Raw genomic sequence first — 12,500 nt, 5'->3', positions numbered from 1 at the left:
TGCTGACCACAGAGACTGAACACATAGACAGACCATATACTGACCACAGAGACTGAACACATAGACAGACCATATACTGACCACAGAGACTGAACACATAGACAGACCATATACTGACCACAGAGACTGAACACATAGACAGACCATATGCTGACCACAGAGACTGAACACATAGACAGACCATATGCTGACCACAGAGACTGAACACATAGACAGACCATATGCTGACCACAGAGACTGAACACATAGACAGACCATATACTGACCACAGAGACTGAACACATACACAGACCATATGCTGACCACAGAGACTGAACACATAGACAGACCATATGCGGACCACAGAGACTGAACACATAGACAGACCATATACTGACCACAGAGACTGAACACATAGACAGACCATATGCTGACCACAGAGACTGAACACATAGACAGACCATATGCTGACCACAGAGACTGAACACATAGACAGACCATATACTGACCACAGAGACTGAACACATACACAGACCATATGCTGACCACAGAGACTGAACACATAGACAGACCATATGCGGACCACAGAGACTGAACACATAGACAGACCATATGCTGACCACAGAGACTGAACACATAGACAGACCATATACTGACCACAGAGACTGAACACATAGACAGACCATATGCTGACCACAGAGACTGAACACATAGACAGACCATATGCGGACCACAGAGACTGAACACATAGACAGACCATATGCTGACCACAGAGACTGAACACATAGACAGACCATATGCTGACCACAGAGACTGAACACATAGACAGACCATATGCTGACCACAGAGACTGAACACATAGACAGACCATATGCTGGCCACAGAGACTGAACACATAGACAGACCATATACTGACCACAGAGACTGAACACATAGACAGACCATATACTGACCACAGAGACTGAACACATAGACAGACCATATACTGACCACAGAGACTGAACACATAGACAGACCATATGCGGACCACAGAGACTGAACACATAGACAGACCATATGCTGACCACAGAGACTGAACACATAGACAGACCATATGCTGGCCACAGAGACTGAACACATAGACAGACCATATACTGACCACAGAGACTGAACACATAGACAGACCATATGCTGACCACAGAGACTGAACACATAGACAGACCATATGCGGACCACAGAGACTGAACACATAGACAGACCATATGCGGACCACAGAGACTGAACACATAGACAGACCATATACTGACCACAGAGACTGAACACATAGACAGACCATATGCTGGCCACAGAGACTGAACACATAGACAGACCATATGCTGACCACAGAGACTGAACACATAGACAGACCATATGCTGACCACAGAGACTGAACACATAGACAGACCATATGCGGACCACAGAGACTGAACACATAGACAGACCATATACTGACCACAGAGACTGAACACATAGACAGACCATATGCTGACCACAGAGACTGAACACATAGACAGACCATATGCTGACCACAGAGACTGAACACATAGACAGACCATATGCTGACCACAGAGACTGAACACATAGACAGACCATATGCGGACCACAGAGACTGAACACATAGACAGACCATATGCTGGCCACAGAGACTGAACACATAGACAGACCATATACTGACCACAGAGACTGAACACATAGACAGACCATATGCTGACCACAGAGACTGAACACATAGACAGACCATATGCGGACCACAGAGACTGAACACATAGACCGACCATATGCTGACCACAGAGACTGAACACATAGACAGACCATATGCGGACCACAGAGACTGAACACATAGACCGACCATATGCTGACCACAGAGACTGAACACATAGACAGACCATATACTGACCACAGAGACTGAACACATAGACAGACCATATACTGACCACAGAGACTGAACACATAGACAGACCATATGCTGACCACAGAGACTGAACACATAGACAGACCATATGCTGACCACAGAGACTGAACACATAGACAGACCATATGCGGACCACAGAGACTGAACACATAGACAGACCATATGCTGGCCACAGAGACTGAACACATAGACAGACCATATACTGACCACAGAGACTGAACACATAGACAGACCATATGCTGACCACAGAGACTGAACACATAGACAGACCATATGCGGACCACAGAGACTGAACACATAGACAGACCATATGCTGGCCACAGAGACTGAACACATAGACAGACCATATGCGGACCACAGAGACTGAACACATAGACAGACCATATGCGGACCACAGAGACTGAACACATAGACAGACCATATGCTGACCACAGAGACTGAACACATAGACAGACCATATGCTGACCACAGAGACTGAACACATAGACAGACCATATGCTGGCCACAGAGACTGAACACATAGACAGACCATATGCGGACCACAGAGACTGAACACATAGACAGACCATATGCGGACCACAGAGACTGAACACATACACAGACCATATGCTGACCATTGATTGTCCACAATCTGACGAGGAGAGTTTGAATAGAGATTCAAACTATCGACTCACACAGGAGTAAGGGGGCCTGAAAGGATGAAAAACATGATGTAGTAGCCAGCAGAAGTTAAATTAAGGTTGGTATGGTGATTCGGCTGATGCTAATTGGTATCATTGTAACACATACTCCTTTAGGACTGCAGTTGAAAATATTTGCCACTGTCAAAAAACCTACAAAAATGTAGGGAAGTAAAGAACCCTTCTCAAAACAACTAATTAAGTTGACTTAACAGAACTCTCCTAACTCACACAATCTCAAGCATACCCAACCAGATGGTAGTGGATGGCTCTTGCACTCAGGGCTCTAAAATGTGACCGTTTTGGTTGCATATGCTCCTAAATATTTTGCTGGACTGGTATCTGCCAGTCTTAGCAGCAGGTATCTGTCAGTCTTAGCAGCAGGTATCTATCAGTCTTAGCAGCAGGTATCTGTCAGTCTTAGCAGCAGGTATCTATCAGTCTTAGCAGCAGGTATCTGCCAGTCTTAGCAGCAGGTATCTATCAGTCTTAGCAGCAGGTATCTATCAGTCTTAGCAGCAGGTATCTATCAGTCTTAGCAGCAGGTATCTGCCAGTCTTAGCAGCAGGTATCTGTCAGTCTTAGCAGCAGGCATCTGTCAGACTTAGCAGCAGGCGTCTGTCAGTCTTAGCAGCAGGCATCTGTCAGTCTTAGCTGCAGGTATCTGTCAGTCTTAGCAGCAGGTATCTGTCAGCCTTAGCTGCAGGTATCTATCATTCTTAGCAGCGGGTATATGTCAGTCTTAGCATCAGGCATCTACCAGTCTTAGCATCAGGCATCTGTCAGCATTAGCAGCAGGTATCTGCCAGTCTTAGCATCAGGTATATATGAGTCTTAGCAGCAGGTATCTATCAGTCTTAGCAGAAGGTATCTATCAGTCTTAGCAGCAGGTATCTGCCAGTCTTATCAGCAGGTATCTGTCAGTCTTAGCAGCAGGTATCTGCCAGGCTCCAATCATGGATGAAAAACCAATAAACTAGCAAATGTTTAGGTCAGTGATTCACGCTATTTCAGGGATATACACACACACACACATAATCAGGGAGATAGACATGCACACACACACAAATCTGTCATTTCGAGGTTGTCCTTAAAATTCCCATCAGACGATAACGAACATGCCTTTGTTTAGCTTGAGCTACAAGCGTGACGGACAAGTGTCACACATAATTCAGAGTTATGGAAGCAGATTTGAATGAAATGAGGGGTTTAACAAATTGATTGAAGGCTGGGTTCTTCAGTAAACAGCTGTTGCCTTTCCCAGCAGTAATGACATGTAGCTAGCAGACCTGGGTTAAAAAATGATGTAAAAATCATTTCAAATACTATATCTATACTTGATTGAGCTTGCCTGTTGCCATGAATCCAATAGAAGTCTAAAAATGACAATCTCCACCCACCTGACACAGGCTAAACAAACGCTTAAAGCATTTGAAAGATATCAAATAGTATTTAAACCCAGGTCTGGTATCTAGACAGTACTGGATGACATGGTTCCAGACTGATAACAACACAGGCTCTACATACGTCAATGAACTGAAATAACCCTCAGTCAGAGGCTAAATTGGTTTAATATCTTAGTTAATTGTTCATTCACATTTCCCAGACGAGCAACCAAGCATATTAAATGAATCCCTCTCTCATATGCGTTCACATGGCTCAGCGTGTGTGTGTGTGTGTGTTTTCTCGTCTGTCTTTATGTGTGTGTGTTTGTGTCTGGGCTTGGCACTGTGGGAACTTGGTTTTGGCTGAGTGGCGTCAGGAGGATCTCTGTGTAATCTGGGTCTCAGCACACAGGCTTTACCCTCTCAGCTCCCAGCTCTCTGCCATCCCCTTCCTCTCCCTCTCCCTTCAACAGACTAGATACCTTTTCTACCCTTCCTCTCCCTTCAACAGACTAGATACCGTTTCTACCCTTCCTCTCCCTCTCCCTTCAACAGACTAGATACCGTTTCTACCCTTCCTCTCTCTCTCCCTTCAACAGACTAGATACCGTTTCTACCCTTCCTCTCCCTCTCCCTTCAACAGACTAGATACCGTTTCTACTCTTCCTCTCCCTTCAACAGACTAGATACCGTTTCTACCCTTCCTCTCCCTTCAACGGACTAGATACCGTTTCTACCCTTCCTCTCCCTCTCCCTTCAACAGACTAGATACCGTTTCTACCCTTCCTCTCCCTCTCCCTTCAACAGACTAGATACCGTTTCTACGCTTCCTCTCCCATCAACAGACTAGATACCGTTTCTACCCCTCCTCTCACACTCCCTTCAACAGACTAGATACCGTGTCTACCCTTCCTCTCACACTCCCTTCAACAGACTATATACTGTTTCTACCCTTCCTCTCCCTCTCCCTTCAACAGACTAGATACAGTTTCTACCCTTCCTCTCCCTTCAACAGACTAGATACCGTTTCTACCCTTCCTCTCCTTCTCCCTTCAACAGACTAGATACCGTTTCTGCCCTTCCTCTCCCTTCAACAGACTAGATACCGTTTCTACCCTTCCTCTCCCTTCAACAGACTAGATACCGTTTCTACCCTTCCTCTCCCTTCAACAGACTAGATACCGTTTCTACCCTTCCTCTCACACTCCCTTCAACAGACTAGATACCGTTTCTACCCTTCCTCTCCCTCTCCCTTCAACAGACTAGATACCATTTCTACCCTTCCTCTCCCACTCCCTTCAACAGACTAGATACCGTTTCTACTCTTCCTCTCACTCTCCCTTCAACAGACTAGATACCGTTTCTACCCTTCCTCTCCCTTCAACAGACTAGATACCGTTTCTACTCTTCCTCTCTCTCTCCCTTCAACAGACCTGATACCGTTCCTACCCTTCCTCTCCCTCTCCCTTCAACAGACTAGATACCGTTTCTACCCTTCCTCTCCCACTCCCTTCAACAGACTAGATACCGTTTCTACCCTTCCTCTCCCTTCAACAGACTAGATACCGTTTCTACCCTTCCTCTCCCTTCAACAGACTAGATACCGTTTCTACCCTTCCTCTCCCTTCAACAGACTAGATACCGTTTCTACCCTTCCTCTCCCACTCCCTTCAACAGACTAGATACCGTTTCTACCCTTCCTCTCCCTTCAACAGACTAGATACCGTTTCTACCCTTCCTCTCCCTTCAACAGACTAGATACCGTTTCTACCCTTCCTCTCCCTTCAACAGACTAGATACCGTTTCTACCCTTCCTCTCCCACTCCCTTCAACAGACTAGATACCGTTTCTACCCTTCCTCTCCCTTCAACAGACTAGATACCGTTTCTACCCTTCCTCTCCCTTCAACAGACTAGATACCGTTTCTACCCTTCCTCTCCCTTCAACAGACTAGATACCGTTTCTACCCTTCCTCTCCTTCTCCCTTCAACAGACTAGATACCGTTTCTACCTTTCCTCTCCCTTCAACAGACTAGATACCGTTTCTACCCTTCCTCTCCCTTCAACAGACTAGATACCGTTTCTACCCTTCCTCTCCCTTCAACAGACTAGATACCGTTTCTACCCTTCCTCTCACACTCCCTTCAACAGACTAGATACCGTTTCTACCCTTCCTCTCCCTCTCCCTTCAACAGACTAGATACCATTTCTACCCTTCCTCTCCCACTCCCTTCAACAGACTAGATACCGTTTCTACTCTTCCTCTCACTCTCCCTTCAACAGACTAGATACCGTTTCTACCCTTCCTCTCCCACTCCCTTCAACAGACTAGATACCGTTTCTACTCTTCCTCTCTCTCTCCCTTCAACAGACCTGATACCGTTCCTACCCTTCCTCTCCCTCTCCCTTCAACAGACTAGATACCGTTTCTACCCTTCCTCTCCCACTCCCTTCAACAGACTAGATACCGTTTCTACCCTTCCTCTCCCTTCAACAGACTAGATACCGTTTCTACCCTTCCTCTCCCTTCAACAGACTAGATACCGTTTCTACCCTTCCTCTCCTACTCCCTTCAACAGACTAGAGACCGTTTCTACCCTTCCTCTCCCACTCCCTTCAACAGACTAGATACCGTTTCTACCCTTCCTCTCCCTTCAACAGACTAGATACCGTTTCTACCCTTCCTCTCTGTCTCCCTTCAACAGACTAGATACCTTTTCTACCCTTCCTCTCCCACTCCCTTCAACAGACTAGATACCGTTTCTACCCTTCCTCTCCCTTCAACAGACTAGATACCGTTTCTACCCTTCCTCTCCCTTCAACAGACTAGATACCGTTTCTACCCTTCCTCTCCCTTCAACAGACTAGATACCGTTTCTACCCTTCCTCTCCCTTCAACAGACTAGATACCGTTTCTACCCTTCCTCTCCCTCTCCCTTCAACAGACTAGATACCGTTTCTACCCTTCCTCTCCCTCTCCCTTCAACAGACTAGATACCGTTTCTACCCTTCCTCTCCCTTCAACAGACTAGATACCGTTTCTACCCTTCCTCTCCCTTCAACAGACTAGATACCGTTTCTACCCTTCCTCTCCCATCAACAGACTAGATACCATTTCTACCCTTCCTCTCACACTCCCTTCAACAGACTAGATACCGTGTCTACCCTTCCTCTCACACTCCCTTCAACAGACTATATACTGTTTCTACCCTTCCTCTCCCTCTCCCTTCAACAGACTAGATACAGTTTCTACCCTTCCTCTCCCTTCAACAGACTAGATACCGTTTCTACCCTTCCTCTCCCTCTCCCTTCAACAGACTAGATACCGTTTCTACGCTTCCTCTCACACTCCCTTCAACAGACTAGATACCGTTTCTACCCTTCCTCTCCCTCTCCCTTCAACAGACTAGATACCGTTTCTACCCTTCCTCTCCCTTCAACAGACTAGATACCGTTTCTACCCTTCCTCTCCTACTCCCTTCAACAGACTAGAGACCGTTTCTACCCTTCCTCTCCCACTCCCTTCAACAGACTAGATACCGTTTCTACCCTTCCTCTCCCTTCAACAGACTAGATACCGTTTCTACCCTTCCTCTCTGTCTCCCTTCAACAGACTAGATACCTTTTCTACCCTTCCTCTCCCACTCCCTTCAACAGACTAGATACCGTTTCTACCCTTCCTCTCCCTTCAACAGACTAGATACCGTTTCTACCCTTCCTCTCCCTTCAACAGACTAGATACCGTTTCTACCCTTCCTCTCCCTTCAACAGACTAGATACCGTTTCTACCCTTCCTCTCCCTTCAACAGACTAGATACCGTTTCTACCCTTCCTCTCCCTCTCCCTTCAACAGACTAGATACCGTTTCTACCCTTCCTCTCCCTCTCCCTTCAACAGACTAGATACCGTTTCTACCCTTCCTCTCCCTTCAACAGACTAGATACCGTTTCTACCCTTCCTCTCCCTTCAACAGACTAGATACCGTTTCTACCCTTCCTCTCCCATCAACAGACTAGATACCATTTCTACCCTTCCTCTCACACTCCCTTCAACAGACTAGATACCGTGTCTACCCTTCCTCTCACACTCCCTTCAACAGACTATATACTGTTTCTACCCTTCCTCTCCCTCTCCCTTCAACAGACTAGATACAGTTTCTACCCTTCCTCTCCCTTCAACAGACTAGATACCGTTTCTACCCTTCCTCTCCCTCTCCCTTCAACAGACTAGATACCGTTTCTACGCTTCCTCTCACACTCCCTTCAACAGACTAGATACCGTTTCTACCCTTCCTCTCCCTCTCCCTTCAACAGACTAGATACCGTTTCTACCCTTCCTCTCCCACTCCCTTCAACAGACTAGATACAGTTTCTACTCTTCCTCTCACTCTCCCTTCAACAGACTAGATACCGTTTCTACCCTTCCTCTCCCACTCCCTTCAACAGACTAGATACCGTTTCTACTCTTCCTCTCCCTCTCCCTTCAACAGACTAGATACCGTTTCTACCCTTCCTCTCCCACTCCCTTCAACAGACTAGATACCGTTTCTACCCTTCCTCTCCCTTCAACAGACTAGATACCGTTTCTACCCTTCCTCTCCCTTCAACAGACTAGATACCATTTCTACCCTTCCTCTCCTACTCCCTTCAACAGATTAGATTCCGTTTCTACCCTTCCTCTCCCACTCCCTTCAACAGACTAGATACCGTTTCTACCCTTCCTCTCCCTTCAACAGACTAGATACCGTTTCTACCCTTCCTCTCCCATCAACAGACTAGATACCGTTTCTACCCCTCCTCTCACACTCCCTTCAACAGACTAGATACCGTTTCTACCCTTCCTCTCCCTTCAACAGACTAGATACCGTTTCTACCCTTCCTCTCCCTCTCCCTTCAACAGACTAGATACCGTTTCTACCCTTCCTCTCCCACTCCCTTCAACAGACTAGATACCGTTTCTACCCTTCCTCTCCCTTCAACAGACTAGATACCGTTTCTACCCTTCCACTCCTACTCCCTTCAACAGACTAGATACCGTTTCTACCCTTCCTTTCCCAGTTGTAGACTAACAGGCTAGACTTTAGACACTCTCTGTCTATCTACTTTCAGCCTTTAAGAGGTTTGACCCTTTCTCTGTTCCCATCCGCTGCCATTCGTAAAGAGGCTAGACAGTAGACAGTTAACCCTCTTTGTGTCTATACCCTCCCAGCTTTAAAGTGGCTAGTAGGTGGCTGTCTGTAAGCACTATCCCCCCAACTCTCACTACTTCCAGCCCTAAAGACTCTAGTAACCCTCTCTCTACACCTCTATCCATAAAGACTCTAGTAACCCCTCTTTCTACACCTCTATTCATAAAGACTCTAGTAACCCCTCTCTCTACACCTCTATCCATAAAGACTCTAGTAACCCTCTCTCTACACCTCTATCCATAAAGACTCTAGTAACCCCTCTCTCTACACCTCTATCCATAAAGACTCTAGTAACCCTCTCTCTACACCTCTATCCATAAAGACTCTAGTAACCCCTCTCTCTACACCTCTATCCATAAAGACTCTAGTAACCCCTCTCTCTACTCCTCTATCCATAAAGACTCTAGTAACCCCTCTCTCTACACCTCTATCCATAGACTCTAGTAACCCCTCTCTCTACACCTCTATTCATAAAGACTTGAGTAACCTCTCTCTACACCTCTATCCATAAAGACTCTAGTAACCCCTCTCTCTACACCTCTATCCATAGACTCTAGTAACCCCTCTCTCTACACCTCTATCCACAAAGACTCGAGTAACCCCTCTCTCTACACCTCTATCCATAAAGACTCTAGTAACCCCTCTCTCTACACCTCTATCCATAAAGACTCTAGTAACCCCTCTCTCTACACCTCTATCCACAAAGACTCGAGTAACCCCTCTCTCTACACCTCTATCCATAAAGACTCTAGTAACCCCTCTCTCTATACCTCTATCCATAAAGAGTATTGCCTCTCTCTTTGGAGCAAATGGTCTATTTCCAGCATTCCAGATGGTTGATAGAGACTACAGAGGGTTGATGTTGGTAGTGTACTGCAGTGGCCTCATGAATGTTTCAGCCAGTCTGCTGCTGTTGTAGTTGTGGTCCTGGTCATGGTGAGCCATCTGTTGCTTTAAGTTAATTACAGCCTACAGACTGCTGCTTCCCTCAGACCATTGATGCTTTCTTTCTTACAGTACTATCTCCTTCTCTCTCCCACTGGCATCTCTTTGATTCTGTTTTGTTATAGTTCTCTCTTTCTCTCCCCCTCTCTCTCTTTCTCTCTTTCTCTCTCCCACTCTCTTTCTCCCTCTCCCCCTCTCTCTCTCTCCCCTTCGCTCTCTCTCTCTCCCTCTCTCTCTTCCTCCCTCTCCCTTTCTCTCCCTCTCCCTTTCTCTCCCTCTCCCTCTCGCTCTCTCTTTCTCCCTCTCTCTCCCTCTCTCTCTCTCTCTCTCTCTCTCTCTCTCTTTCGCCCTCTCTCCCTCTCTTTCGCCCTCTCCCTCCCTCTCTCTCTCTCTCTCTCTCTCCCTCTCCCTCTCTCTCTCTCTCTCTCTCTCTCTCTCTCTCTCTCTCTCTCTCTCTCTCTCTCTCTCTCTCTTCTCCCCACGGTAACACATCTGCAGAGCTCAGAGCTCTAAGTTTTTCTCCCTATAACGTCTTTCCTTAAATACAGAGGCAGTAGTCTTTGTAGTGGGCTCTGAGGAAATGTGGCTGGCCCGCATCATTCCCCCAAACAGTCCTTTGGTTCAGACATGGACATGAAAATGCATGTTTTATGAATGAGCACATGGCCTCGTAACCTCACAGCGAAGGGCTGCACACGCACGCACACACACACACACATACTGGCACACACGCACACACACACACGTACACTGATCTGAGTCAAACAGATGGGTTTGCGTTCCATTATGTACAGACAGTAGGGTTTATTTAAAATATACTGTAATGTGCTTAAATCTGTGCATTGAGCTGTTTTGATGTATGTGCATGTGCCTGGCTTCATGTGTACAGCTCTAGTGTTTTCTTTTCTTTTCAATTAATGCTTTTTGGGGAACTTTTTAAACATCTTTTTAGCCATGTAGACATGGCATGACAAATAGGAAAGACAATGTGTACAGTATTAAATGGAATTCAATCAATTGTATTGATGCCCATCAATTCCATTGTCTGTGATGAAGGTGCTGAAGTCTGGTTCCTGTTTGAGAGACCATGATGTTTGCTATGTTGTTCCTCAGGTGATTCCTAAAGACTACAAGACCATGACTGCTCTGGCCAAGGCCATCTCCAAGAACGTGCTGTTTGCTCACCTCGACGACAACGAAAGGAGGTAAGAACCACAAATCATAATCCAACTGACCCAAGATCAGTGTCTAGAGACGACTTCATCCTAGTTAAAACACATTAGTGACTGAGTGACTGAGTGAGAGAGCGTCATTGTGTGTGTGAGCTAATCATAAAGAGTCCTTTTGTTGTGGTTGAGCAGTTTTCCCGTGTGGCCACAGTGGGCCAGTGTTGTCTGCAGTGCTGCTGGGTTGAAACAGGTCAGAAGTGGTGAGAAGAGGGGCAGGCAGACACTGGGCAGAGGGGCGAGGGGTACTGAGAGAGAGAGGGGGGCATGCCGGAGGGAAAATTTACTGCCTGGTGCCGCCCTCTCCTGTGTGTGTGTGTACACTGTTGTTGTCGATCGCCATGGCAACCCCCCCCAAAAAAGGCAGGCAGTGTGGATGTTTGACAGTAATCTAAAGTGTGTTGAAATTTTGGTGGGGTGCGGGGTTGGAATTGGGTTACTCGGAACGACACGATTCGCCACGGCTCTGAGAGAGGGTCTGAGGCTGTGGGGTTTGACAAACACAAAACAGCAACAACAAATCAAATCAAACTTTATTTGTCACATGCGCCGAATACAACAAGTGTAGACTTCACCATGAAATGCTTCCTTACAAGCCCTTAACCAACAATGCAGTTCAAGAAAGAGTTAAGAGTTTATTTACCAAGTTAACTAAAGTAAAAAAGAATAGTAACACAATAAAATAACAATAACGAGGCTATATACAGGGGGTACCAGTACCAAGTCAATGTGCGAGGTGACTATGCATAGATAATAAACAGTCCGCTGGCCATTTGTTGAGCTGTTCAGCAGTCTTTTGGCTTGGGGATAGAAACTGTTAAGGAGCCTTTTGGTCCTAGACTTGGCGCTCCGGTACCGCTTGCCAGAGAGAGAGAGAGAGATTCATTAATCCCTCCATCCCTCCCCTTCACCCCATCTCTTCTCTCTTCCTCTCTCTTTCCTTCTCCACCTCTTTCTCTATCCCTCTATCCATCTCTCCCCTTCGCCCCATCTCTTCTCTCTTCCTCTCTCTTTCCTTCTCCACCTCTTTCTCTATCCCTCTATCCATCCCTCCCCTTCACCCCATCTCTTCTCTCTTCCTCTCTCTTTCCTTCTCCACCTCTTTCTCTATCCCTCTATCCATCCCTCCCCTTCACCCCATCTCTTCTCTCTTCCTCTCTATTTCCT

At 46.5% G+C, this 12,500-nt stretch overlaps 1 protein-coding gene across 3 annotated transcripts in view; it reads left to right on the top strand.

Annotated features, from left to right (window-relative positions):
• The window catches only part of LOC110511767 (cAMP-dependent protein kinase type I-beta regulatory subunit), a 216,863-nt gene that overhangs the window by 54,989 nt on the left and 149,374 nt on the right, over positions 1-12,500 (top strand). For all 3 annotated transcript variants that reach the window (XM_090194242.1, XM_090194243.1, XM_090194244.1), the window contains one exon: positions 11,221-11,312. In XM_090194242.1, the coding sequence (XP_090050368.1) occupies positions 11,221-11,312 (92 nt within the window). The remainder of the gene's footprint in view (positions 1-11,220; positions 11,313-12,500) is intronic.

Source organism: Oncorhynchus mykiss, chromosome 12 (assembly GCF_057628025.1).
Source record: "Oncorhynchus mykiss isolate SJ-2025 chromosome 12, ASM5762802v1, whole genome shotgun sequence".
Lineage (NCBI taxonomy): Eukaryota > Metazoa > Chordata > Actinopteri > Salmoniformes > Salmonidae > Oncorhynchus > Oncorhynchus mykiss.
This window is presented reverse-complemented; position numbering and strand designations above follow the sequence as displayed.